Genomic DNA, 25,762 nt, shown 5'->3' with positions numbered 1-25,762 from the left:
AAGGATACGGATCTCCAAGAACCCATCATTCAGATCAACCCCTCATGGCTTTGATTTTATACGCGTTCATTCACAAAAGCAACCAACTAGTTTCCGCAGTTTATTAAATGGTTGTTTCATAGACACAACAGCAACAGAATCCAGATCGACATCTGTGAAACCCCTTCCATTACCATTTAAAGAAAAGCTTTACAGATACTTGACTAATTTGTTTAAACCCAAACAGTTTACAAGACACATCCGAACCCCACAAAGCATCACTAGGTACAGACCATAATTCAAACACCACATTTCATGTGTAGCAATGATAAAGCAGAAATCTTTTCAACACGCTGCCTCTGTGCCAAGCCCGTCTGCACTGAGGAGGTTGGGGTATAACAGTTTGGAGCTGCTCTACATTTCATTCTTGCATTTTTCTGAAATATGCACATTTTTTTAAAAGCTTAAACGTGTCCAGCACTTGGACAGCTTTTGACATTTTAGAGTCAAACTTCACGTCAGTTTACAGAACCAAGGACGTGTTCAGGGACAGCACTAATGGAGACCAATTTCTTCTGGTGACTACCTTCCAAAGTAACTGTTGGGGTTTTCCCCCAAATGTGCACAGTTTAATTCTGCAGTGAGAGAGGGAAGAAGAGAGTGGGAACAGATTTCTCTTTCTTGGAAATGAACTGAAACCTTTATTTTCAGAAGAATGAAATTTCCTCTGCATTAGGCCCTGGCTTCTCTAATCTTTGTAACTTTAAAGACTAGAAATTTGACAGGCTCACACTACGCCTTCTTACAAAGTGCAACCACTACTGCTTTCCCAGACAAAGTTACACATTGCTGAGCAAAAAAGGCAAGCAGTTCCATAGCAAACCATGGCATTACAACAGCCTCAGAAGGACACCTCTGCCAATACGCCACACTCACACATCGGTATATTCCTACAAACAATTAGGTACATTTGCACAATTTTCACAGTCTATGTTCAAACAAATTACGTTGTGTTGTCCACTCTCCATAGACTACAAGTTATGAAACTGTGCAGCATTCAGAGAGTGGATCTAGATATAACTGCAGGGACTAGAAACTCAACAGCAGCCACGCAGTTGTCCATGTCACAGCAACGTTTCTATTTTGGCTGTTGCAAACGTCCATGACTTGCAGCCAGTTAAATTCTGCGAAAATTGTGTCAGTCTCCAACACAAACTTAACGAAAAGTCTAAGCAACAGTAAACAGCTCCTGAAACACTGCTGCTTTGTGTCTTGAAGATGAGCAATAGTGCAACATGATGTTGAGGGACTCCACTTCTATCTTCCCAAACTGGGAACTATATGGGATACTATGGAAATACACACACATCTTAAAGTTAAAACCAATACTGTAAATTATTAAAAATTAAGTTTTGTTCACCTTACAACAGTTATCCAGTACAAGATTTAAAAATACAAAGCAATTGGGATTTTTTGTTGTTGTTGGGTTTTTTTTAAGTCCTTGACAAGAACATACACATACCTTAATGAGCTAGGCCAGAGGAGTGGGTGCAGGAGAGTCCTCAATCTGTTCACAAAAAATGAAACACATGTTCAAGTTGTACAATCAAAACATAGCAAAAGTTAACCTCTTCTGTAGTCTGAAAGTCTGCACTGTATCCTCCGAGTGTCACGGAAAGAGACATTTACACCTTAATGTAATTGTGTGGGTTCAAAACGAAGTCCAAAGCTATGACAGCTGCAGAAGGACTACGTGGTTGATGAGAAGCAGCTGAACTCAGTGTGTTGGGTTTTAGTTGTTTGCATTTGCAGACAGACTATGAAACTAAACCACTTAATCAGATGAAGTGGAAGATCAAGTGCAGAACTTTAGAATGCCACTTTGGTTAGCAACAACATTTAAATTCATGGCAATCTGTTAGAGACCTTTATGTACTCAGAGGGGACTAAACAATATCACCTCAGTTACAGAGCTTTAGGAACAGATACTCAAGTATTTCAGGACACAGAAAGGAATTGTTTGTCTGCACAGAACTGTCCTCAAAATGTATGGGGTATGTTGATTTTGGTACTTGTTTGAACCGCCAAGTCGAAAGTAAGAAACAGTACCAAGTGGAACAACAACGGTTTCTCAGTGCGTTTTGGTAACGTCTTCCCAAACTGTGGCCCAACTGGGTGCCGTCTGCAAACTGACTGTGGGGGCACTCGATCCCCTCGTCCAGATCATCAATAAAGATGTTAAACAGGAGCGGCCCCAACACCCAGCCCTGGGGGACACCACTTGTGACCAGCCGCCAGCCGGATTTAACTGCGTTTACCACAACTCTCTGGGCCTGGTCATCCAGACAGTTTTTGACCCAGCGAAGTGTGCGATTGTCCAAGCCTCGAGCAGTCACTTTTGCCAGGAGAATGCTGTGGGAAACGGTGTCAAAAGCCTTGCTAAATTCCAGGTAAATTACATCCACAGCCTTTCCCTCATCCAATAAGCAGGTCGCTCTGTCACAGAAGGAGATCAGGTTTGTCAGCAGGACCTGCCTTTCATAACCCCATACTGACTGGGCCTGAGCATCTGGTTGTCCCTCATGTGTTGCATGATGGTGTTTAGGATGAGCTGCTCCATCAGCTCCCCGGGCACTGAAGTCAAGCTGACAGGCCTGTAATTTCCCGGATCATCCTTCCGACCCTTCTTATAGATGGGCGTCACATTGGCCAATTTCCAATCAGTCGGGACCTCCCTGGTCAGCCAGGACTGCTGGTAAATGATGGAAAGTGGCCTGGCGAGCACCCCAGCCAGCTCCTTCAGCACCCTCAGGTGTATCCCATCCCGTCCCATAGACTTGTGTGTGTCTGTGTGATGCAGCAGGTCACTGACTGTCTCCTGGATTGCAGGGGGGGTCGTTCTCCCAGTCTCTATATTCTGGCTGTGGAGGCTGGATTTCATCAATACAACTAACCTTGTTATTAAAGACTGAGGCAAAGAAGGCATTAAGCACCTGATGATGAAGGAGAAGTTGGAGGGATGGACAACTTGTGGCATTTAGCGCAGCTAGAGCTCAACCTGGCTACAGCTGTTACAGATAACAAAAAATGTTTCTATAAATTAATTAACAACAGAAGGAGGATTAGGGAAAATCTCCTTCCTTTATGGGATGCAGAGGGAAACATGGTAACTAAGGATGAGGAAAAGGCTGAGGTCTCAGTGCCTACTTTGCCTCAGTCTTTAGCAGTGGAACTGGCTGTTCCTGGACACCCAGCCCCAGGAGCTGGGAGATGGGGAGGGGGAGCAGACTGAGGTCAGCACAGTTGCAGAGGAGGTGGTCAGAGACCTGCTGCACCCCTTGGATGCACACACGTCTGTGGGAGCGGGTGGGTTACACCCAAGGGTGCTGAGGGAGTTGGCAGATGTGCTCGCCAAGCCGCTGTCCATGATTTACCTGGAGTCATGGCTGACTGGGGAGGTCCCATGGGGCTGGAGGGTGGCAGTGTGTCACCCATCTGCAAGAGGCATAAAGGAGGGTCCAGGAAACTACAGACCTGTCAGTGTGCCCTCGGTGCCAGGGAAGGTCCTGGAGCAGGTCATCTCAGGTGCCATTACAAGTCATCTAATGGACAGCCAGGGGATCAGGCCCAGTCAGCATGGGGTTATGAAAGTCAGGTCCTGCCTGACAAACCTGATCTCCTATGACAAGATGACCTGACTATTGGACGAGGGAAAGGCTGTGGATATTGTCTACCTGGATTTTTGAAAAGCATTTGACACAGTTCCCCATAGAATTCTCATAGAAAAACTGGCTGCCCATGGCCTGCAGGAGGGAACGCTCTGCTGGGTCAAGCCCTGGCTGGCTGGACGGTCCCAGGGAGGGGTGGTCAGTGGAGCTAAATCCAGCTGGCGGCCGGTCACAAGTGGTGACCTCAGGGCTCAGTGTTGGGACCATTTCTGTCCAACATCTTTATTGATGATCTCCATAAGGACACGGAGTGTGTCATCAGTGAGTTCACAGGTGACACCAAGAGAAGTGGGAGTGTCGGTCTGCACGAGGACAGGGAGGGTCTGCAGAGAGACTTGGCTAGATTGGATCGGTGGCCAACGTCAATGGGATGGGCTTCAACAAGGCCAAGTGCCAGGTCCTGCCCTTGGGCCCCAACCACCCCCTGCATGGCTACAGGCTCGGGGAGGGGTGGCTGGAGCTGTCTGGGAGAGAAGGGTCTGGGGGTTCTCAGTGACAAGCAGCTGAACAGGAGCCAGCAGTGTGCCCGGGTGGCCAAGAAAGCCAACGGCATCCTGGCCTGTATCAGCACTAGTGTGACCAGCAGGAGCAGGGAGGTGACAGTCCCCCTGTGCTCTGCCCTGGGGAGGCCACACCTGGAGGGTTGTGTCCAGGTTTGGGCACCTCAATCCGAGAGAGATCTCGAGGGGCTGGAGCGAGGGCAGAGGAGGGCAGCGAGGCTGGGGAAGGGCCGGGAGAATCAATCCTGTGAGGAGGCAGGGAAGGAGCTGGGAGTGTTCAGTGTGAGGAGGAGGAGGCTGAGGGGAGCCCTCATCCCTCTCTGCAGCTCCTGACGGGACATTGCAGAGAGGCTGGGGCTGGGCTCTGCTCCCAGGGGATCAGGGACAGGACAAGAGGGAACGGCTGGAAACTGCCACAGGGGAGGGTCAGGCTGGGCAGGAGGAGAAAATGTTTCCCAGCAAGAGTGCTCAGAGAGCGGAACAGGCTGCCCAGGGAGGGGGGAGTCCCCATCCCTGGGGGGGTTTCAGGGCCGTTGGGATGAGCTGTGGGGGGATGTGGGGTAGGGGAGAGCTTTGTAGAGTCGGGCTGAGGGTTGGACTCGATGATCCCGAGGGGCTTTTCCAACCCGAATGATTCTGGGATTTAGGATAAGCCTGTTACTGCATCGCGTCATCGCTCTGGCTGATGGATGTTACCCCAGTGGCATCCCGTGAATAGAACAGGACCTTTGGCAGGGGCAGCACTGGGGGCAGCACCTGGTGCCCGGCAGCGCCCTGCAGATGGACACCTTCGCCCTGCAGACTGTGAGCGGGGACGGCGCCAGAGGCACCGGCTCCACTTGTGGCAGAGACTTCACGCCATCGTCCCGCTGAGCCCGAGGTCACCCGCTCCACCGACGGAGCCAACTCCGCCTCATCCCTCCTGCCTGCAAAGCCTGTCATGAGAGATGGAAGCCGAAGTTATGGGCTAAATGATCTCACTGCACATTTTGGAGGGGCGGCCTCCATGGCAGAGGGAATGAGATCTGTGGAGACACATTTGGAGTGGGATGGGGATTCCTTAGAACGTATTGGAAACCTGAGCATAAGGTAAAGGGTATATAAATGGTATAACGTAAGGGGTGGAGCCTGTCCTGGTTGCAGCTGGGACAGGGTTAATTTTTGTTCTTAGTAGCCAGACTAGCGCTGTGTTTTGGATTCGGTAGGGGATTTGCTGTGAGGAGAATGCTGATAACACAGGGATTGTTGTAAGAGATCAAGGTCTCTCCAATTCCCGCCGTCCTGTCCATGCGCAGGTGCACAGGAATCTGGGAGGGGGCGCAGCCAGAGCACCCAGTTAGCCGGTGGCATATCCCGTATCCCGTAACGTCACGCTCAGGGTGTCGAGGGGGGGCGGCTGGGAAGCAGGAGGTTCTCTCTTGCATCTGGGATTGCGATTGGGGGTCTCGGGATTTGGGGATGGCTGGCTGGGAAGGGGCTGGGTATCAGCGGGCGGGTGGTGAGCAGTCCCAGGGTGCGTCACCCGTTTGTATTTTCTATGATTGTTTTATTACCATTACTAAACCGTTTTTATCTCAAGCCATGAGTCTCCCTTTCTCCCTCCAATTCGGTCCCCCATTTCCCGGCAGGGGGAGGGTGAGCGATTGCCTGCGTGGGGTTTGGCTGCCGGGCGAGTTCAAGCACGACAAGGGGCTGAGCAAGCGCAGAGCCCAGGTTTGCTCTTGGGCCCAACAGGCTGCCCAGGGCTGGTGAAGGCCGGGGACAACCTTCCTTCCTAGGAGCTTCGGTGTGGCCGGAGCTGATGGTGTGTTGGATGGGTCTGGGACAGCAGCAGTCAGGGTGGGCAACATGAACCAGAACTGGGCAACGGGAATGCCCTTTGGCTACTGTTGCAAGAGCGTCTACAGCAATGTCCATGTCACAGCTCCAGCTGAGTCACCGAGTGGAACTTGTAAAGAAAAGTAGCTTTGCCCATGGTGTGACCCTTCCCCGGGGAGACTGAGCCGGCTGCGGGGCCAGCGAGGCCCGCAGCACACGGCCATGGCGCTGGGCAGCCGGCCAAGGCCAGCCCGCAAGGAGGGAGGGCTGGGCAAGGGGCTGCCAGGCCCCGGGGGAAGAAACCCTCTGGGCCCAGCCCCTAACGCTGCCCCTGGAGACAGGCAGAGGAGCAGGAGGCTGAGAAATGAGCGTGGAATCTCCCAGGGCAGAGATCAACGGACAATTTTATTGCGCCGGTGGAGAAGGATCAGGGCCAGCATGTGGGGACGGCGCACGGATGGTCCTGCGTCTGCGTCTGCGCTGGCCATAAGGGTTTTGGGCCCGACGCTCGAGGCGGAAGCGGTCCCTCAACCGCACGGGCCCACGGCGGCTGGAGCGGCTGCTGCCCTCGAGCGCTGGGGAGTCCTGGGATGGCCCCGATCCAGCCGGGCTACCAGTGCCAGAGCCAGCCATGTCTGAGATGTCAGTGGAGTCTGTAAGAGGAAGCAGGATAGTCCTGGGCACAGAGGCCACTGTGCAGAGGCCAGAGCGGTGCCCCCAGCCCTCCCGGGGCAGAGAGGCTCTGCCAAGCCCAGCCTGGGCACCCGCTGCCAGGCCTTGCCTGGGCCCTGGCCCCAGCCCAGGGGCATGAAGGTGCTTTGCCTCTTACCGGTGCCCTGGCCAGCACAGCTCTCGCACTCCCAGCTGGTTCTGCTGGTGCTCAAGTTGGAGCAGCGCCGGTGGGTGCCCTCGGCAGCGCAGGATCTGCAGAGCAGCAGTTCCCAGGGCCTGGGGAAGCAAAAGGGTTCATGGCTGTGAGGACAGAGTGACCGCAGCACGGGAATGTGCGGCACAGCTCCTGCTCTCAGTCCTTCTGCTTCAAGCTCTTGGCGAGGCAGAGATCCCGTGCAGAGCCCAGGGTGCTGCTTTGGCTACTTACCCCCGTTCCTCTGCCTGCTCCCTGCCTCCAGGACAAAGGCACTGGCGGGCATCGCAGCGGCTGTGCCTCAGCATTAGTGCTTCATCCTGAGCCCCGTTGTCCTGTGATGGCAATCTGATGGAGAAAGGGAAATGGCTGAGCCCCTGCTGCCCCGGCATGAGGCCGATGCAGGGAATCCCTCCTCCTCTCCCCTGCCCGGTTTCCAGCTCCTGCGTGAAGCTGAAGCCCAGGCAGACGGGACAGCGGAGGGGCAGGACTGCAGGGGCAGCCCCGGGCACGGCACAGGGCTTGCAGCCTCCTGTGCTGTGAGCCGGCAGGACACCAACCTCAAGGGCACTCGGATGCCCATGTTGAGCATGTCATGGACAAAGTCAGAGTTGTCCCTGCACAGGGGGCATTTGAATGAACTAAGAGCAGTGTAACGAGCCTGGCCCTGCAGCGGAAACAAAAGGAGCAGGAGTGAGGCCCTGGTGCTGCCCAGCGCCTGCCGTGCCCCGGGGGTGAGGGAACGGCTCCTACCTGGATGCAGCCCCTGTGGAACCAGGCGTGTTTGCAGGTGGGGCACACCATGGTGCGGTAGGACTTTGTGTCCTCCACACGCTCCAGGCAGATGAGGCAGTCGGTGTCTTCCTCTGGAGCCGCCTCCACCTGCTGCTCTGGGCGGTGCTCTCTGCAGAAGGACCTGGGGGGCAGAGGGAAGGGATGGGTGAGGTGAGAAGCGCTGGGTCCTTCCCCGGTGGGGGCGAGGAGGGGAGAGGGGGTACCTGTGCGGAAGAAAGTACTGGGTGATGCATTCACCCTCGATGGCGCAGGGCAGATGAAAGCTGCGGTCACAGCCCTCCTGGCAGCAGGTGACGGCGGCCCCGCTCTCCCCGCAGACGAAGCATCGCTGGAGAGAGCAGAGCAGCCCCGTCAGCGGCAGCCTCAGGGCCTCCCCAGCCAGCCCCACGCCTCCGGGCAGGGCGCAGGACGTGGCCGCTGCCGGGCCACAGCCCACAGATCCGCCCGGCGCACGAGGCTCCTGGGCTGGAGCTCTGTGGAGCTGCGGGGAGCAGGGCTTTTGTCCCGGGGCTGCTTGGAGGGGCGGGGATTTCTTTCCTGGGCTCTGGGCTAAGGTGCCCCAAACCTGTCCTGGCACAAATCTCCCCGATCTTGTCAGGTCCTCACCTTCTGCGCTACCCGCTCGAGTATGTGTGGAATGTTCTCAAAGGAAAATCCCAGCAGACCTGTTGCCTCATCCCACCAGTAAAGAAGCTTGCCGGCAGAAAACTGCAGAAGAGAAGAGGAGAGGAGATGAGAGGAGAGGGGAGGGGCGGAGAGGAGAGGGGAGGAGAGCATGGGCAGGAGTGCCTGTCGGTGAGCTGGAGGGAGCCCTGGGGCACTCACCAGGCAGAAGAGGTGGGCACAGAGCCCTCCCTGCTGGACTTTTTTCCCGCAGAGAAACGGGTCCGCCGCTGCCCGGCCACACAGCACGCACACTGGAGGGAGAGAGCAAATGCCGTCGGGAATGAGCACCTCTGCGGGGCCGGGGGAGGCGTCCCTGAGGGATCGTCCCCAGGGCCCTGCTCCGTCCCTGGGGGGTGAGGGGCAGGGCTGGGGGCCGTGGCGAGGAAGGGGCATCGCAGGCACTGCCTCCCCCTGCCACCGCGCTCGGCCCCACGCTGACTGCCCCGACAGCCCCCCTGCTGTGCTGCGGGAGGGACACTTTGCTCTCACCGTGCTCCATCGAGTCGGGGGCCTCCTCCTCTCTCCTCTCAGCCATGGACAGGTCCACAGCGGGCGCCGGGAGCGTCCCTGTCCCAGGAGCACTGGGCTGTCTCTGAGGGAGAAGCGGGGCGCGGGTCAGCTCTCAGCACAGCCCCAGCGCCCCGAGGCGTGGGACCCCCCCTCCTCCCTCGGCAGCCCCCCGCAAGCCCCCTCCCTCCCCTGCCCGCTCCTCACCTCCCAGGTGACACTGACACACAGCTGGAGCCACAGAGCCAGAGCCTCCCGCTCCTCCTCACTACTCACCTCCTCCTCGCTACTCGCCACCTCCTCGCTACTCGCCACGTCGTCACTGTGCGCCTCCTCCTCCTCCTCCTCACTGCTCGCCTCCTCCTCACTAACTCGCCGCCGCCTCCTCCTCGCTACTCAACTCCTCCGCACCAACTCACGCCTGCTCACTACTCGCCTTCTCCTCCTCAAAGGATGGCCGCTGCCCTGGCGCTGCTGGTCACATCCAGCGTTACTGGGACACAGCAGGGGCGGGGCTTCACTCGGCCAATGGGGGCAGAGCTGCCCTGGTCACTAGGATACTGGGCAGGAACGGAGCTGCACTCAGCCAATAGCAGCAGTGCTGCTGCCCAGGGTGGTATGAGGCGGACGGGGCGGGGCTTCACTCGGAGAATGGCGGCTGTGCTGTCAAGGTTGCTAGGATACTGGGCAGGGGCGGGGATTCCCTCAGCCAATGGATGCTGTGCTGCTGCCCAAGTTGCCAGGAGCTGGATGGGGGCGGGGCTTTGCTCGGTGAATGACAGCAGTGGTGCCCAAGTGCCAGGAGCTGGATGGGGGCGGGGCTTTGCTCGGTGAATGGCAGCAGTTGATAGATGTTACCCCAGTGGCATCCCGTGAATAGAACAGGACCTTTGGCAGGGGCAGCACTGGGGGCAGCACCTGGTGCCCGGCAGCGCCCTGCAGATGGACACCTTCGCCCTGCAGACTGTGAGCGGGGACCGCGACAGAGGCACCGGCTCCACTTGTGGCAGAGACTTCACGCCATCGTCCCGCTGAGCCCGAGGTCACCCGCTCCACCGACGGAGCCAACTCCGCCTCATCCCTCCTGCCTGCAAAGCCTGTCATGAGAGATGGAAGCCGAAGTTATGGGCTAAATGATCTCACTGCACATTTTGGAGGGGCGGCCTCCATGGCAGAGGGAATGAGATCTGTGGAGACACATTTGGAGTGGGATGGGGATTCCTTAGAACGTATTGGAAACCTGAGCATAAGGTAAAGGGTATATAAATGGTATAACGTAAGGGGTGGAGCCTGTCCTGGTTTCAGCTGGGACAGGGTTAATTTTTGTTCTTAGTAGCCAGACTAGCGCTGTGTTTTGGATTCGGTAGGGGATTTGCTGTGAGGAGAATGCTGATAACACAGGGATTGTTGTAAGAGATCAAGGTCTCTCCAATTCCCGCCGTCCTGTCCATGCGCAGGTGCACAGGAATCTGGGAGGGGGCGCAGCCAGAGCACCCAGTTAGCCGGTGGCATATCCCGTATCCCGTAACGTCACGCTCAGGGTGTCGAGGGGGGGCGGCTGGGAAGCAGGAGGTTCTCTCTTGCATCTGGGATTGCGATTGGGGGTCTCGGGATTTGGGGATGACTGGCTGGGAAGGGGCTGGGTATCAGCGGGCGGGTGGTGAGCAGTCCCAGGGTGCGTCACCCGTTTGTATTTTCTATGATGTTTTATTACAATTACTAAACCGTTTTTATCTCAAGCCATGAGTCTCCCTTTCTCCCTCCAATTCGGTCCCCCATTTCCTGGCAGGGGGAGGGTGAGCGATTGCCAGCGTGGGGTTTGGCTGCCGGGCGAGTTCAAGCACGACAAGGGGCTGAGCAAGCGCAGAGCCCAGGTTTGCTCTTGGGCCCAACAGGCTGCCCAGGGCTGGTGAAGGCCGGAGACAACCTTCCTTCCTAGGAGCTTCGGTGTGGCCGGAGCTGATGGTGTGTTGGATGGGTCTGGGACAGCAGCAGTCAGGGTGCTCCAACTGTAGGGATGGCGGTTTCAGTCACAGCAATAAATGCAGGACATGGTTCCGTGGGTGCGTATGCCGGGTCGCAAACCGTCTGCGTCACTGACAATGTAAAAGTGTCATCAGCATTCAAGTTAGAAGATTAACGATGTCTAAATTAATGACCCCCTTGTGTTAGAAGATTAACGGCGTCTAGATTAACGACGGCGAAAAGTGAAAGAATTTGTGCTCATTAGGGAAGAAACAGAGAGGAAGGGGATCGGTAGAGTAACAAAGCAGAAATTTATCTACCGGTTGTGCACGCTTAGTAGCGCTTGTTGAAAGTGCTGAGAGGAACGAGTTGTTGAAATGAGCATGCGCCAGAGCCACACACGGGTTTGCTGTCACAAGAATATATAAGGACTTGTTTTTCTAATAAACGTTGGAGCTTGACTGTTAACAGGCCGGCTCAGCACAGTTTTACTCTGCCTCTGTAGGCAGCAAGAGGCTGGGAAAGAAATTTGCAGCTTTTTAGAGAGTTGAGTTGGAGTATTCGGTAGTTCAGGGTTGTTGGTCAGCAGCAGGGCAAGTGCTATAGGGGAGGGAAAATAAAATCCTACTGCAGTGCTGCCTAACAGAGGTCAGGCTTGGGTTCCTCGTTACTGTAAGTTGTCTCACACATTTCAGACAAGAATGATTTAACAGCACAGAGACACTGCACAGAGATTTCTCTGAGACGGCACCATGCCAAGGAAAGGCGATGCTATCTTGTGGATTTTCTTTATGTATTCCTGCACGAAGCTGCGGCTATTTCTGTTTTTCAGTCTGTGACTCTGGCAGGAAGACACTGGCTGGGCGGCACACGGTGTTCTGCAGAGGCACAAGGTGCTGCCGACGGCAGGAGCTGCCGTGGCTGGGGCAGGTGCAGCTCTCTGTGTTCCACCGGGCTCCTTCTCTGCCTGGGAAAGGAGAGTGGGATGGCATGCTCCTGGGTCGCAGAGTTTACATCACAGACTGTTACGGCGAAGGACCTTAAAAATGCATTTTCCCACTCGTAGTGGCACCTTGTGGAAGTTCAGTACTGAACACTTGTACCGTGGGTCCTCGTAAGGTTGCGGTGAAGCGGAGGAGGGATGGAGCAGAGAGCTGGGGTTGTGATCAGCTCTGCCTGAAGAATCTCCTGCTGAATGGGAGTGCAAAAAGTCACCTGCGGAGTCATTTGTTCAGAGACTTACTATTTGAGTAAGCCAGACAGACCTGGAGTAGGAGTGGAGACAGGACCTTCGGGTTGAAGAGATTACCTGAGGTGATGGAGCAGAAAGTGCTGAATTATGTAAAAGCTCCGAGTTTCCTCTGTGACTGACGTCCCTTTAGGTTATGCTGCCTTTCAGGTGCAATGTTGGAGTCCTTCTAGTTGATAGTTTGGTCAAACTCAAAAAATTAAAGCAAAATACAAGCGGGTGACAAATTTTTATCTTCTTTCATATCCAAACAAGATAAAGTACAAGATTAATATTAGTTGTGGTAAGTCAGAAGACTTTCACAAGCTGTGTAACCAAGCAAATCATCTCCTGGCTCCGATTCCACTGAAAATGCCTTTTTGAAAGCAGAGAGTTGCTGAGTAAGAGCAGATGATCACCTGCTCTTTTTCCAAAAGGCATGAAATCTCCTTTTCCTCGGACACTCAGGCCAAGCCGTGCGGTGAGTGGAGCAGATGAAGGCTGCTGCTTTTGTCAACGCAAGCAGATCTTCCCTGGCAACAGTCAAGGGTGTTAGTGCGAGTCCTGGCGTTTTATGGCCTGCAAACCACAGGGCTGTTAATGTAACCTTATAAATAATGAGAATATATAATTTTGGAGACTTACTTTGTACATGGGAAATACCATGTGCGTTGGTAGTTTTTCTCTGCTTTATCTCTGATAAATGACACAAGAATCTTTAGTGTCATATTTTACTTTTTGAGATAGTCCGTGGAAAATGAACAGTTATCGATCTGTTCAGGGGTGGTACCTGCAAAACACTGTCTGACATGGGGGTTTGCACACCAAGATTTTTTTTAACGTGTGATGTTTACATTCTCGCAGACTGATCTGGAACGTCCCCAGGGATCAGGATGCCCAACTGTCCCTGACCCACTGTGCTGTCAGGTGCTGTCGTGCCTCCCGGGTATCCTGAGCGAAGGGGAAACAACAGCCCCATCACATCCCTGCAGTTCATCCTTCTGCGGACAGCCTGAGTCACCGTCTGGAAGGAGGACGCACACAGCACCCAGTTATTTGCAGGGTAGGAGGGCGCTTGCCTCCAGTGCAGGACTGGAGCTGAGAGCAGCGCCAGCTCAGCACACCTGTGATGAAGTACTGCCCAGGCAGGGACCAGGAGAAGGAAAATGAAGTCTTCATTTTTGTTTCCTTTCTCATCGCCTAAAGGAACCGATGAACGCTGAACTTAGTTCAATGTGCTCGTAGTTGTAAGCACGTGTGATTTGTTGTTTCGGTGTTCGTGGTTTTTTAGTGTTCTAGCCCAGTACTTTCCAATTCTGCCACTTGCACCCCGATGCAACCGATGTCCCAAACCCCCAGGACGTGGCAGCACAGTCTGGAAATCCTCTGTTCCCAGTTGAAACAAGTGGGAATTTTCAGTAGAAAAACTGCAGAGCTGTGCAAGGCCTTTCCTTCCTCTGGCTCCCTCTGCTTGGAGGAGGCAGGAGCTTTGCCTCTGGCTGCTGAAGGATGTGATTTTTCAAAACCGAGTTGGAATCTCTCTCTGTCCTCTTACCTGCACCTCACTGGAGAAGGTGGACGCTGTTCCTCAGTAATGAGGTGGCAGTGCTGGCAGGGGAGTTTGTCAAAGAAATATTACCTGTCTTTACTGGTAAAAGGAACCTGTTGGGTTTGGGGTTTTGTAAGATGCTAAACACGACTCTGGCTAAAGGTCAAGTCCATTTACAGAGTCTGTTTTGGATTACTGCTTTTTGTTCTTGAATCCTGTGCTGACTGAGGGTCTTACTGTATAAAACTTGTCAAATTCTGTCATTGCTCTGTGTCTGTTGTTACAGATCACGGCACCAGAACAGAGTCCAGCAGCTTCCGTCACCGTCAGGGCCGTCAAGATGAGGAAGGAGATGGAAGCCCGGAAAGGGCTCTTGGCCTGGGCACTCCTTAATGTGTCTCTCGCAGGCATGATATATCCTGAAATGTGCGTTAATTGTCACACCTGAGTCAAACAAGCAAAGCCTCCTCCTTCCTGTCTCCCGAAATATTTCCTGGGACGGAGTAGTTGCAAAATGCTAACTTCTCTTTTTTCTTTTCAGGACTGGAAATCTCATCAGCTCGTATTACAACATCGCGTGCTGGCCGCTCTGGTGCCTTGGTGAGTTGCTGCAGCATATAAATTGGTTTTCAGGGTTCTTTTCTTGTTTTCACTTGTCAGTTTGATTGCTGAAGAGGTAGACTTTACACTAGCTGTTTTATGAAAAAAAAAAAGGGTTTTTTTGTTTATTTAAATTGAAACCAAAGCTTGGGTTTGCTTTCTGCTGTGTCCCTTGAAACTTGGCATTTCATCCAGTGTAGTGACAGGTAAGGAGTGTTAACAGCTCTCTTAGATAGGAAGAACTTAGTTGGTGCCTTAAATCTGTTGACCGTGTAGAGGAAGGCTTTGGGGAACACGGCAGATTTCCCTGCTCTGTTGTACTGCGGGCGTGGATGGCATTTCACAAGAATTCAAGTTTGTTTTGGAGGAGCAGACTCTAAGCCAGCTGTATCAAATATGGTTAGAGGATGAAGCAGGAGGAGGAGAAAAATCCTGAGATGAGTGACAGATGAACTGACAGAAGATGGTTTTTGAGAAATACTGTGCAACTTCATTGTAGTAGATTTGGAAAATAACTGTCCATCTTTAAACATTCCATTTTAGCCGTACCGATTATCTCAATACAGGAAGGAAAATAATCTCCAAGGGTTCTGGTATAAAAAGGTGAAGAAATCTTGGCTGTTGCCCAGATTGGTACTTACCGACAGCACTAATAACTAGACCTGTTTTGAATGGGCATAAGCCCGTTTTTGCAAGCAAGACACTTTGGTTACTCCCCGTGCTCAAGCGACGGTAAAAACTTCTCTGTTTCTTCTAGAACTCCCACTGGCATCCCTGCTCAGCCTGAACGCCGCCTTTGGTTTCTGGGTGTGCTTCAAATACACAGGGGCACCGACCAGCCTGGTCGCGCGTCCTCGCCAGCAGAGCCTGCTGGGGTTGCAGAATGCAGGTGGGTGCAGTCAATCTCTCTGGCAATTCTGTTTTTATTCTTTTCTTTTGTTTCCAGACGGTCTCTGTCTCAAGGGCAGGATTCTCTAGCGAAGCGCGCTCTGAATCGCCTCCTCTGACAGGAGCGGTAACCTGAATTACCCGCAGCGTATTAAAATTCCCCACGTCAAGTGATCATTTGATGCGTGTTTGTGGGAGAACTGGAGGGGAAACAAACGCAGGCGGTGGGAAAGGGCAGGATGAGAGCGGCTGCTGAAGGACAGGGAGGGACTTGAACCCTGTGAGGCTGGGCAGGGAATCTGTGACTTGTCCACGGAAGTAGGAGCCAGGCAGAGAGCGCAGGTTCATATTTAATTTTGATGTCCTACTCCTGTCACGCGGGGTCAGGAGAACCCAAGGAGAGGTGTTGTGGTAGAGATGGACACAACAATGTTTTTGCAGCAGAATAGCCTCCTTTACGGCTCCTCTCATATCTTATCTACTTTATCCTTTTATCCACACATCATTCTCATTGGTTACACGGCTCTTTGACTATTACTTTATTGCTACTTTTCTGTAAATTCCCCACTGTTCGGGTATCTGACAACCACAGTATATTTCTTCTCCTTATCATTTCCATTCTCAGCCTGACAGAGCGCTCCTCCGGGACTTGTCCAGCTGCTCGGGGGTACACAACAAGCTGGTCAGGGTCAAACAGTTCTCTCTGTGTCAGGCCTTCGGCGGAGGCGCTGCCTCCCCCGACAGTTATGTGCCAGGGTCCCAGGCCAAAGCGTGCAGGCGGGGTGTCTGCCATCTCCCAGGGCTGGTGAATGCCTTGCAGCCAGGAGTGGTTGAAAATGTCCTCCAGGGATGGTCTGTCTGAAGGTTGCAAGGACAAGCACCACCTGATAAGATGCTCGCACTCTGGGGAGAGAAACCAGATACCGCCGGTCAGAGAAGGCTCCTGTCCACCTTCCCCCACCGTCCGCAGTGCCCGGGCCGTGCTGGCTGTGCTCAGAGCTACCCCCAAACCTCCCAGTCCAGGAGCTGTTTTGGAGGAGAGCGGGATGGCAGGACACGTGCCACCTCCCCCCGGTAACCGCGGGAGATCACCCTCCTCCCGCGCCACCTCCCCCAGCTGACCCCGGGACATCACCCTCCTCCACAGCCCTAAGAGCGGGGATGCTCCTGCGCCCGGGGCCGTCTCCCACACCCGCTGCCCGCCACGACGCCGGGTACCCACCGAGGGAGATCGGCTGGGGGAAGAAGAGCTGGCCCCTGACGATGTCCTCATCCTGCTCGAAGGGGACGTCCCCGCAGACCAAGTCATAGAGCAGGATGCCCAGGGACCAGACTGTTGCTGACCAGCCGTGGTAGTAGTGGAAGCGGACCCACTCTGGCGGGCTGTACACTCGTGTTCCTGCAGGAGACAGGCGGAGCTCGTCAGGTGGATGGTGCCCAATCCCAGATCCTCACCCGAGCGTCCCTGGGGACACGGGGGCTGCACCGGTGGCGGAGGGGACAACGCACGGTGTGACCCGCCACCCCCTCGCCAACATGGGCCTCTTGCTTACAAACTTTGGGTTGTAAAGAAAGCCACCGGTGAGAGAAGAGGGCAGCACGGGCCCGGCTGTTACGTGCAAAAAAAACCCCTTGCCAAAAAAAAAAAAAATCTAAAAAGCCAAGGCAAACAAGGGGAGCGGAGCAGCCCAAGCCCTTCCACGCCTGCAAACCAAACTGGCCAGTATACGGGTTTTGCAGGCCCTCCCGCACCCACACCCTCTGCTACCCCACCGGTGTTTGTTTTTGTCAGGCTGGCTCCCCCCTCCCCAGCCCCGGGCAGGGTGGGTGGCAGCGGCTGGGAGCCGGCTCCCGTTTCACAACATCCACCCCGCGCCAAAAAGCAACTTGGCAGCCGGATGAGTAATTAATTCCCCCACGCCCCCTCCCAAGGGGGAACCGGTGCCCGGCCAGGCCGGGCCGTGCAGTGCCGGGAGCAGCCCCCCGGGTGTGGGCTCACCGGCAAATTCGGTGTAGGCCGCGTCCTGGAGGAAGGTGCCACAGCCGAAGTCGATGAGCTTCAGCTCGCCGGTGGCGAGGTCGATGATGATATTTTCCGTCTTGATGTCCCGGTGCAGGACACCGCAGGCGTTGCAGTGCCGCACGGCCTCCAGCACCTGCCGGAACAGCCCCCGCGCCACCTCCTCCGACAAGGATCCCCTCTCGAGCGTGAAATCGAAGAGATCCTGCACGAGCTCGGGACGCTCCATCACCAGGACGAAGCTGTCCGGCAGCTCGAACCAGTCGAGCAGGTGGCTGATGCCACGGAAGCCGGAGGAGCCCACGGCGTTCAGCAGCACGATCTCCATCGGTACTCGAGTGCCGCTGGGCTGCGGGGGGACGCGATGCCGTCAGAGGGACGGGGCAGGGGGCCGGTAGCCCCCGCCTGGGGTGCCCCAGTGCCCCCACCCGACCCCACCGGTGCCTGGGGATCCCCCCTGCCAAGGGGGTGCTCCTGTGCCCCCCTCCCACCCCGCCCCGGTACTGGACAGCCCATTCCCCTGGGATGCTCCGTGTCCCCCAGTGACTCCCTTCCCGCTCCCACCGTGGTGTCCCGGTTTCCACCCTCTTGGGCCTCCCCTTATCCCCCAGGCCGTGACGCCCCGGTTTCTCCCGGCAGCCCCGGTCACTCACCAGCTCACCCCACGCTGTGACGCGTTCCCGGGACACGTGTTTGATGGCCACCTGCAAGACAAGGGGAGCGGCGGGATAAGCCTCCTCCTCCTGATCCTCCTCCCCCCGCCCCGCCGCCGTCCCGCCACTTACCGGGCTGCCATCGGAGAGGCGGGTGCCCGAGTACACGGAGCCGTAGCCGCCGCTCCCCAGTAGCTGCCCCTGCCGGTACAGCTCCTCCAGCCGCCTCTTCTCCGTCCCTGTGGGCCAGACGGGGCCGTCACCGCTCGGCCCCGCCCGCCCAACCGCCCCCCCGCTCAACCGGCCCGTCCCGCTCTGACCTGGCGCTGCTGTGGCCGCGCGTCGCTCCCCGCCGCTCCCGGAACGGAGATGGGCCGCCGAGGTGATCTCCGGCACCGGCACCGCGGCCCCCTCGCTCCATTCCGAGGCCGGGCTTGGCAGCTCCCGACCCGGACCAGTCACCGGGGGCTCGGTGCCGGCGCTCAGGCTGCCGAGCGGCTCCAGGCAGGCGGGAGAGCCCGAGGAGAAGGAGATGGACACGGGGGAGGCAGGGACGGAGGGGGCGGCCTCGATGCTGCGGCTCCCGGTCGGCCCCGGGGAAAGCGGGGGCCAGGCCAGGGCCGGGCAGAACTGGGTGGCGGCGCCGCCGCGCCGGGACGTCCAGCGGCGCCAACGCCAACATGGGCGGCGGATCCTGGCACGGTGGGAAGGGGAAGGGGCCGGAGGCGCCCGGCAGGGTTTGGGGGCGAGAAACGCCGGGACAGGCAGACAGCTGCTGATGCAGCCCATTGCTCATCCGCTGCGTGACTGCCCAGCCGCAGGCTCACTGCCCAGGGAGCCCCAGCACATTCCGTGGTTGCCACGGCCCCATTGCCCAGGGTGCCCCAGCACGTTCCATGGTTGCCACGGCACGTTCCGTGGTTGCCACGGCCCCTTTGCCCAGGGAGCCCCAGCACGTTCCGTGGTTGCCACCGCACGTTCCATGGTTGCCACGGCACGTTCTGCGGTTGCCACGGCTCACAGGATGCAAACGGGGTGGGGCGGGGGCGCAGGGATGGGGTGCATTCCGGCCCGGCCCTGCCACCAGCACCGCCCAGCTGGCCGCCACAGAGCTCCTCTTCCTTCCGCATCTGCACCAAAGGCCCCATGGTTTATTGCCTTGTTGTTCACTTCATTGTGCTTTCCCTGCCATCTCACAGCTTCCTCTTGGAGCCCGTCCCGCCCTCCCGCCCCACCGTTACTTCATCACTGGCAAACCGCTGCCAGAACTCTTCCCTCTTCTAGTAAAAGTGGCAACTCCAGCTGGGGACTCTTGACTAATAACCCTTTTAAAATTTCTTTTCCCTCCTCTTTTTTTCCCCTCAGAAGTCACTGAGATGCTTCCCCAAGTTCCAGAGATAAGATAGATAATTTCCTGGATGGGGTCTCTGATTACCGGAGAGGAGGGTGCTCAGAGCCACCCCGGCACAGAGAAGACCGGCACGTGGGGGCCAGAAAGAGGCCAGGAAAAATCGATGTGACACGCAGAGATCTCTGGGGCACGTGCGCACACACACACTGCCTGCAGACACACGCGGGGTACAAAGAGAAGGTGCGATGCCCACCCGGAGCGTGCCCACACCCGCGCTGCAAGAGACACGCTGGAACACAGAGCGCAAGGCGCAGTGTGCACACACCCCCCGAGTGTGCGCACACACACACACACACACACGCTGCAGCACGAGGAATGCACCCTCCCACCCCCCGCACGCACCCACCCCGCGTGCACCCGCCCCTGCGCCCACCCGCGAGCTCCCAGCGAGCTCCCAGCGATGCGCGCGCTCGCAGAACGCCCCTCCCACGGGGGCACACGCAAACTCTGCCCTCCTCTCCCCGCTGCGGCTTTTCCAGCTCTTTCTGGGGCTTCCTCCCCCGGCTTCTTAAACACCTTCTGACAGCGGCGCTGCCACCAGCGCTGACGGGCTCAGCCTTGGCCGGCAGCGGGGCCGCCTTGGGGCCGGGGAAGCTTCCAGCAGGTTCTCGCAGGAGCCGCCCCTGTAGCCCCGCACCCCCCCCAACCCGACCCCGACCCAAACTGCATTTCCCCTATCGCCCCGCTGTTAAGGGATGCTGCTGCTAAAATAGAGGGTTCTTTGAATACAGAATATTTAATAGGTTATAGAAAAACATCTCAAGAAGCAAACGTGCTGAATTTATAAACTACTTCTTCTCTAAGCAGAACATATCTCCTGTCCACGGAAAATAACTGACTAGCTAACTAAATGGTAAAAATATATAGACATAATTCACATTTCTTCCTTTAAAAGTAAAAAAATCCATAGTGTTCCATTTCTTCTCTATAGGAAACTCCCACACCAGAGGCTGCTGATGGGTCCTTTACAGACACAGCAAGCAGTTCTTGTGGTGGTATTTTTTTCTCCCCCAAGTGTTTCTGTGTCGTCTGAGAATGAAGCTGGTCAAAGTCAATGCAGATGTCTCTGTCCCTGGAAAATCTTGTCCCTTGGCAGTGCCAGCAGCATGGGGGGAGCGTCCTCCTAAATTCTGTGTGGGCTCTGAAGGGTGTCTGGCCCTTGGACGAGAGATGCCGGACTGCTCCAGTAAGACGGGGAACCGTGGGGCAGGGGCTGAGGCCCGGACAGGTACCGGATCTCAGGGGGTGTCTTCGTGTGCGCGCGTGGGAGCGGAAGGGCAGAGCCTGCCTGGGAAAGGGAGAGCCCCTGGCCCGGGCTGTCTGACCTGGCGTGGAGCCCTCGTGCCTCTTCCCTCCCCTGCTCCCGGCACGCACATTGTGCCACTCGTCCCCCTGAGCTCCGAGCGAGCGTCGGGGACAACCTCTGGGCTGCAGGGAGGTGCCTGGAGGGAAGGGCCGCCCCGAGGTGCCCCAGGCCGGCAGAGGAGGCTGCAGCAAGCCTTTGGCTCCAGGTGGGATACCCAGCCCTGCTCAGGGCTCACAGACACCCCCCCGCGGAGGCCGCGTCGTCTCCTCTGCAAAGGCCGAGAACCGGGGGCTGCTGGTCCCCAAGCGCAGCCAAGGCCGGGGGCTGCTGCCAGGGCCCTGTGGTCCCCGCTGGAGCCCCCGGCCAGCGGCACCTCCTCCAGCTCCGCGGGGGCCATCGGCACCAGCGCGAGCTTCCCCTGCCCTTCCGGGCGGGGCCGGCAGGAAGCGCCGCCGCGGCCGTGGCTCCGTCGCCCCGAGGCCGCTGCCGGCCGCTCGCTCCGCTCGCCGCGTCTCGGTGTCGGCGCTGTGGCGCTCGGTGCTGCGCCGTGCTGCCCCGGGGTGTCGGGGCTGCGCTGCCGGAGGGTCCGGCGGGGCCGGCGGGGCCGGGTGCGGCCGCTCGGTCCCGGGACGCCGGTTCCTCCGGGCGGGGGATTCCCGCGGGCTCTGTGCGCGGACCCGGGGCGGGCGGCCGGGAACATGCCGGGGGGGGATCTGCGGAGGGTCTGCGCGTGTTGGTGGGAGAGAGAAAGTGGCGAGGGGCGGATGAAAAGTGCAAAGGACAGTTAAAAAAATGAGAGTGAAATGGGGGCTTCTGGGCGCCAAGTCCACGTGGAAATTGCACTTTGGTCAAGAGTGAGGTTGAGCAAAGGATTCGTTTCCTCGCTCCTTCCCGGTCTAACCGGGACGGTGGGTGTTTTCGGGGGTTTTGGAAAGCTGGAGGTGAGCTGTCTCGAGGGAACGCCGCTGTCAGACTCCCGGCGGTACCGGGCATTCCCCTCCAGACCCCATCTGCCGAGGTTCCCGGAGATCTGGGTTAGAGTCTGGCCTGGGGTGGCTGTTACTGTAAAACACTTTAATCAAGGGAAGAGTGTAACGGGTGAGAAACCAGAATTAATGCCCTGGCTGCTGCTGGGTGTAAAGAGGAAGGAAACGTAGAGAAGTGTCAGGATTCTTTTTGGTGCAGGAGGAACCCCGGGCAGTGGTGCCAGGATCTGTGTGATCGTGTGTTTCGGGGAGACACCCACGGTGAAGCGATGCTCCAGACCCTGGGTTTCTGCTCTTGGTAATGTTACTGATTTTATTATTAACGGATCAAATTTTGTTTGATTGTGTTTTGATTTTAGTATAAGTGTGGAACTAAAAGATATTTTAGTAAAAATCATTTTACATTTATTGTATTTTGAACCTGACAACCAGCTGCTACTCTAAATGTTCCCTGTACAGCCCCGTACCGAGGCCGAAGGGATTGGCGGCAATTATCTAGTAGAAACACAAGATCCCTCCCAGCACCCCACTAGTCCCCACTGGACCCTTCTTGCACCCCATTATAGTTCCCCAGGACCCCATTATCTCCCCCAGAAACTGCCCTCAGGAGCCCTTTAGACACACCACCCCCCCTTCCCCCCCCCAGACAGTGATAACCCCCTCAACTCCCCCATGGCCCCAATAACACCACCCAAGCACCAAGACCCCATTACTTCCTTCAAGACACCCCCAGAGCCCAGTAACTCCCCCTGAACCCCCTCCAGGACGTCCCCACTCCCCCCACCTCAGACACCAATATCTCCCTCAAGACACCCCCCCCCCCGAGGACCCCAATACCCCTCCCAAACCCCTCCAGGACACACAGAGCCCCCACCCCCCGACTCCATTACACTCCCTCTAGGGCCCAAATAATCCCCCAGGACCCCAATAACCCCCACACCTCCCACAGAACCCCCATAACACCCCCCAATAGCCCCCAGGTCCCCAGTGCCCCCTCACGGCACAGGCAGGAGTGTGGGCAGGTGCTGGGGGGACACAACGTGCTGGAGCCCCCCGGGGTCCCCTGGCCCCACAGGGCCTACTGCCTGCGACACTCTGCCAGGGCTCTGTGCTCTGAGGGAGGCGGCCTGGGCAGGAGGCCTCCAGCTCTCCATGGTCTCCCCTGAGGGATGTTCCTGCAGAGATTTGGTTCACCCGGCAAGGGGGAATTGCTCCTTTGAAAACACTCCCTTTGGTCTGGGTGGTGACTGAGTGTTTCTCCTGCCAAGGGGGCACCAGCCCCAGCAGCCCCAGCACTAGTGGTGGTGGCTCCGGCCCAGCAGTGGGTGGGCGCAGGGGGCTGGGGCCCATTTCCCTGCAGGGGGTGGGGGCATCGCCGGGGAAGGGAAAGCTTTGGTCTAAAACCCCAAACTTTTTCATGGTTCTGAATTAGTTTTCAAAAAATGAAAGGTTTGTTGTCCCGGTTGTGGCACTCCAGACGTTCTGCTGTGTGACTGTGCTTGTCCTTTTCCCTTGAACTCGGTGGGTTTTGCTGTCTGTTGGGGTCTGTGCTGTCTGCGGGGTTTATCTGTCGGGTTACCCCAGGGAAAGGGAATTTTAGCCCTTTATTTTTACTTCAAGGGTGAAAGTGGTGACCCATTTAATATTTTCTGCCCGCTGTGGTGATTTGGGGTGGGTGGGTTCAGTCTGATGAAACACCCCGGAGTGGTGCTTCAGAGGGTGCCGGTCACCAGAGCCGAGAGGTGCTGCTCAGAATCCGGCATTAAGGCCGAGGGCGAGAGCTGGCCCAGGGGGGCTCTTGCCCTCCGGCTGGGGGACAGTGTTTCCCAGCTGGGAGGTGCTGGGAGAGATGGGGGGTGAGCAGGGCTGTGCTGGAGCCCAGCCCCTCTGCAGAGCCCGGCTGCTCCTCTGGCTTTCTGCACAAAGGTCAGGTTCTGTGCAGAGCTGCTAATTCGCGCCTTTGCCAAAAGACCAATCCTGTTTTTTTCAAGTCGGAACGTCCTGCTCTGCTTTCAGGAAAGAGTCTCTTGACATCTGCAGGCAGAGCCGAAATCTCCCACACTGAAGCTACAAGAAGTAACTGAAAAGTAATAAAAGGACAAGTGTCTGTGTGCCGGGAAACTGGGAGTGCCTCTGGGTGGGAAATCCGGCAGCAGCCGTTGCTCTGAGGCTGCAAACTGCCGGCACAGCAGCTGCCGCGGGGGGCACTGCTTCAGCCTCCTCCGGCAGGCTCTCCTTCACCTCCACCTCTCCCCCCTGCAGCAGCTCTGCAGAAAATCGTCACTTTTCACTGCCCGCGGCTGTGGATTGCTGTGAACGGGATGTAACCGGTTGCCACCGTGTTTCCCTGCAAGCTTGTCCTGCCTGATGTGCTGTCAGTCTGCAGATCGTCACCTCGTTCCTAGGTGAGTGTTGGGGCTTCTCCTGGGGTCTCCTGTGCATCTTCTTACGTGTTGACAAAATGCCCATGGGAAAAGAGAATTGTCATCAGGATAATTGATCAGGAAGAATTCATCCAGATCTTTACAAAAGCAGTCTCCTGTCCAGAACACCTGTGTAGTTCATCTTGCCTGTTTTTTCTTCCCGTCACCTTCCAGCTCCTGTTGGGTTCTGCTTTGCCCTGCACCTCTGCTTGTTCTCATCCCCATTTCATGGAGCCAGGCAGACCGACTTCCTCCTCCTCCTCCTTTTGCCTGCTTTTCTCCCTGTGACATCTGTTTTCTGTAACTGCCTGGTCTTTGTGGAACACATTTAACAAGGGCTCTGGCAGGTTCCCCCTTTCAGGAGGTGCCTGTGGCTGCAGGGATGCCGTGTGGAGCAGGTGGGACAGGGCTGGCGTCTGCTCCGGGTCGGGGTTCGCACCCTCGGGTGCTGCGCAGAGGCCGGGTGCTGTGGGCTCGCGGCGGTAGCTCGGGCTCGGAGCAGAACCTGGTCTTTGGGGAAAACGTGGGTTTTCCTGAAGTGACTCCCTGTGCCGAGGCTGGCTGGCGGCCTGCAGCCGGCGTGTGCCCTGTGCCGGGGAGCTGGCCGGGGGTGTCAGGGAGCGGAGAGGTCTGACAGCACCTTCCTGGGCGCTGGCTGGGACAGGCCGGGGAGGGCTTGAGCTCTGTGTGTGGTGGCCAGGGGAGGTGATGCAGCAGGTGGAGCCGGCTCGTCTCTGATCGACCTTTTGAGGCAATTCCTGCTGGGGATTTAGGTTTTAGGACAGTTAACTGAAATCTTGCTTTATAAGTTGCTGATGAGTATGAGCAATGCAACCCCTGAGAATGGCAGTACTCAGAGGTGGCTGCATCTGCACCCAGGGGATGCTCCTCTGTCCTTAGAACTTGAGGAAGGAAGCTTTGCAGGGGTCAGCAGTGCTGCGGCTGAGGGGACTGGGTTTTCCAGGGCTGGGCAGCAGATTCTTCCCCTGTCTATCCTGCGTCTGCACTGTGAAAGCTTGTGCACAGCAGTGCCTTGCTGCCCGTGCCTTCTGTTTCAGCGCTCTGCTGCCAGTTATTTCACTGGCTGTGGTGAGCACCAGGCATCTGAAGGTGGTGGTGAAAATGTGATGGATCAGGAGAGGCAGCAGGACCAGCGGCAGTGAAAGATTGTCAGGTGTTCAGTGTCACAGGAGAAGCACCCGAGAGGTTTCAGAATGGTGATTTGTTTGAAGAGGGGTCACACAGGGTCACCAGGACATCATGAAGTTTAATTTAGGGTTGTAAAGAGATTTTCCACTCTGAACTTCAGGCAAGTAGCAGTTGTTTCTTGGTATTTTAAAAGCGGTTAGAATCTCCTCTACTCCTTCTGTCATTGCCAGGTGTTGAACTGGCAGCTGACAGCCCCAGAGCTCTCACTTCTGTCTCACCATCTTCCACCTCACAGGAGCTGGTGCTGTGTGGTCGGGCTGTGTGCATTGCTGAAGGCCTGCACACATTCCTCTCTATGCCATGGTTTCCTACGGGAAAAATGGAATTGGGAACAGTCACACTTTGGGGATTCCATCCTGGGCAGGCAGTGGGATGCGCCTGAAACTGTCGTTTGACTCTGTGGGGAATTGTTGCAGAACCAGAGTGTAGGGTTGAGGAGACAAGATGTTCCCGCAGCAATGGAGAGAGAAGTATGCAAAGGTTTCAGCTGCCAGCCTGCACACACTGGCTGTGCATGTACTCGAATGCTCGGCTGCAGTGCCCCGGGCTGCAGAGGTTATTGTGCAGAAAAGCCCTTGGTTAGTGGAGTAATTCTGTGTTGGAATAATTCTGCATCTGGGCAGTGGAATGGGATATTTACCTTGTGACACAGAGGTGCCTCTCGGG

General features: G+C 56.5%; 1 protein-coding gene across 1 annotated transcript in view; it reads right to left on the bottom strand.

Annotated features, from left to right (window-relative positions):
• Positions 1 to 3,466: 3,466 nt before the first annotated feature.
• The window catches only part of LOC141971424 (E3 ubiquitin-protein ligase PHF7-like), a 32,335-nt gene continuing 10,039 nt past the window's right edge, over positions 3,467 to 25,762 (bottom strand). The window contains 8 exon segments of the mRNA XM_074928769.1: positions 3,467 to 3,474; positions 6,855 to 6,973; positions 7,125 to 7,238; positions 7,451 to 7,588; positions 7,590 to 7,637; positions 7,639 to 7,806; positions 7,889 to 8,013; positions 8,292 to 8,393. Coding sequence (XP_074784870.1) covers positions 3,467 to 3,474; positions 6,855 to 6,973; positions 7,125 to 7,238; positions 7,451 to 7,588; positions 7,590 to 7,637; positions 7,639 to 7,806; positions 7,889 to 8,013; positions 8,292 to 8,393 — 822 coding nt within the window.

The sequence above is a fragment of the Athene noctua genome, chromosome 29, assembly GCF_965140245.1.
Source record: "Athene noctua chromosome 29, bAthNoc1.hap1.1, whole genome shotgun sequence".
Taxonomy (NCBI): Eukaryota; Metazoa; Chordata; class Aves; order Strigiformes; family Strigidae; genus Athene; species Athene noctua.
Note: the sequence above shows the minus strand (reverse complement) of the source record. Positions and strands in the feature narration are given on the sequence as shown.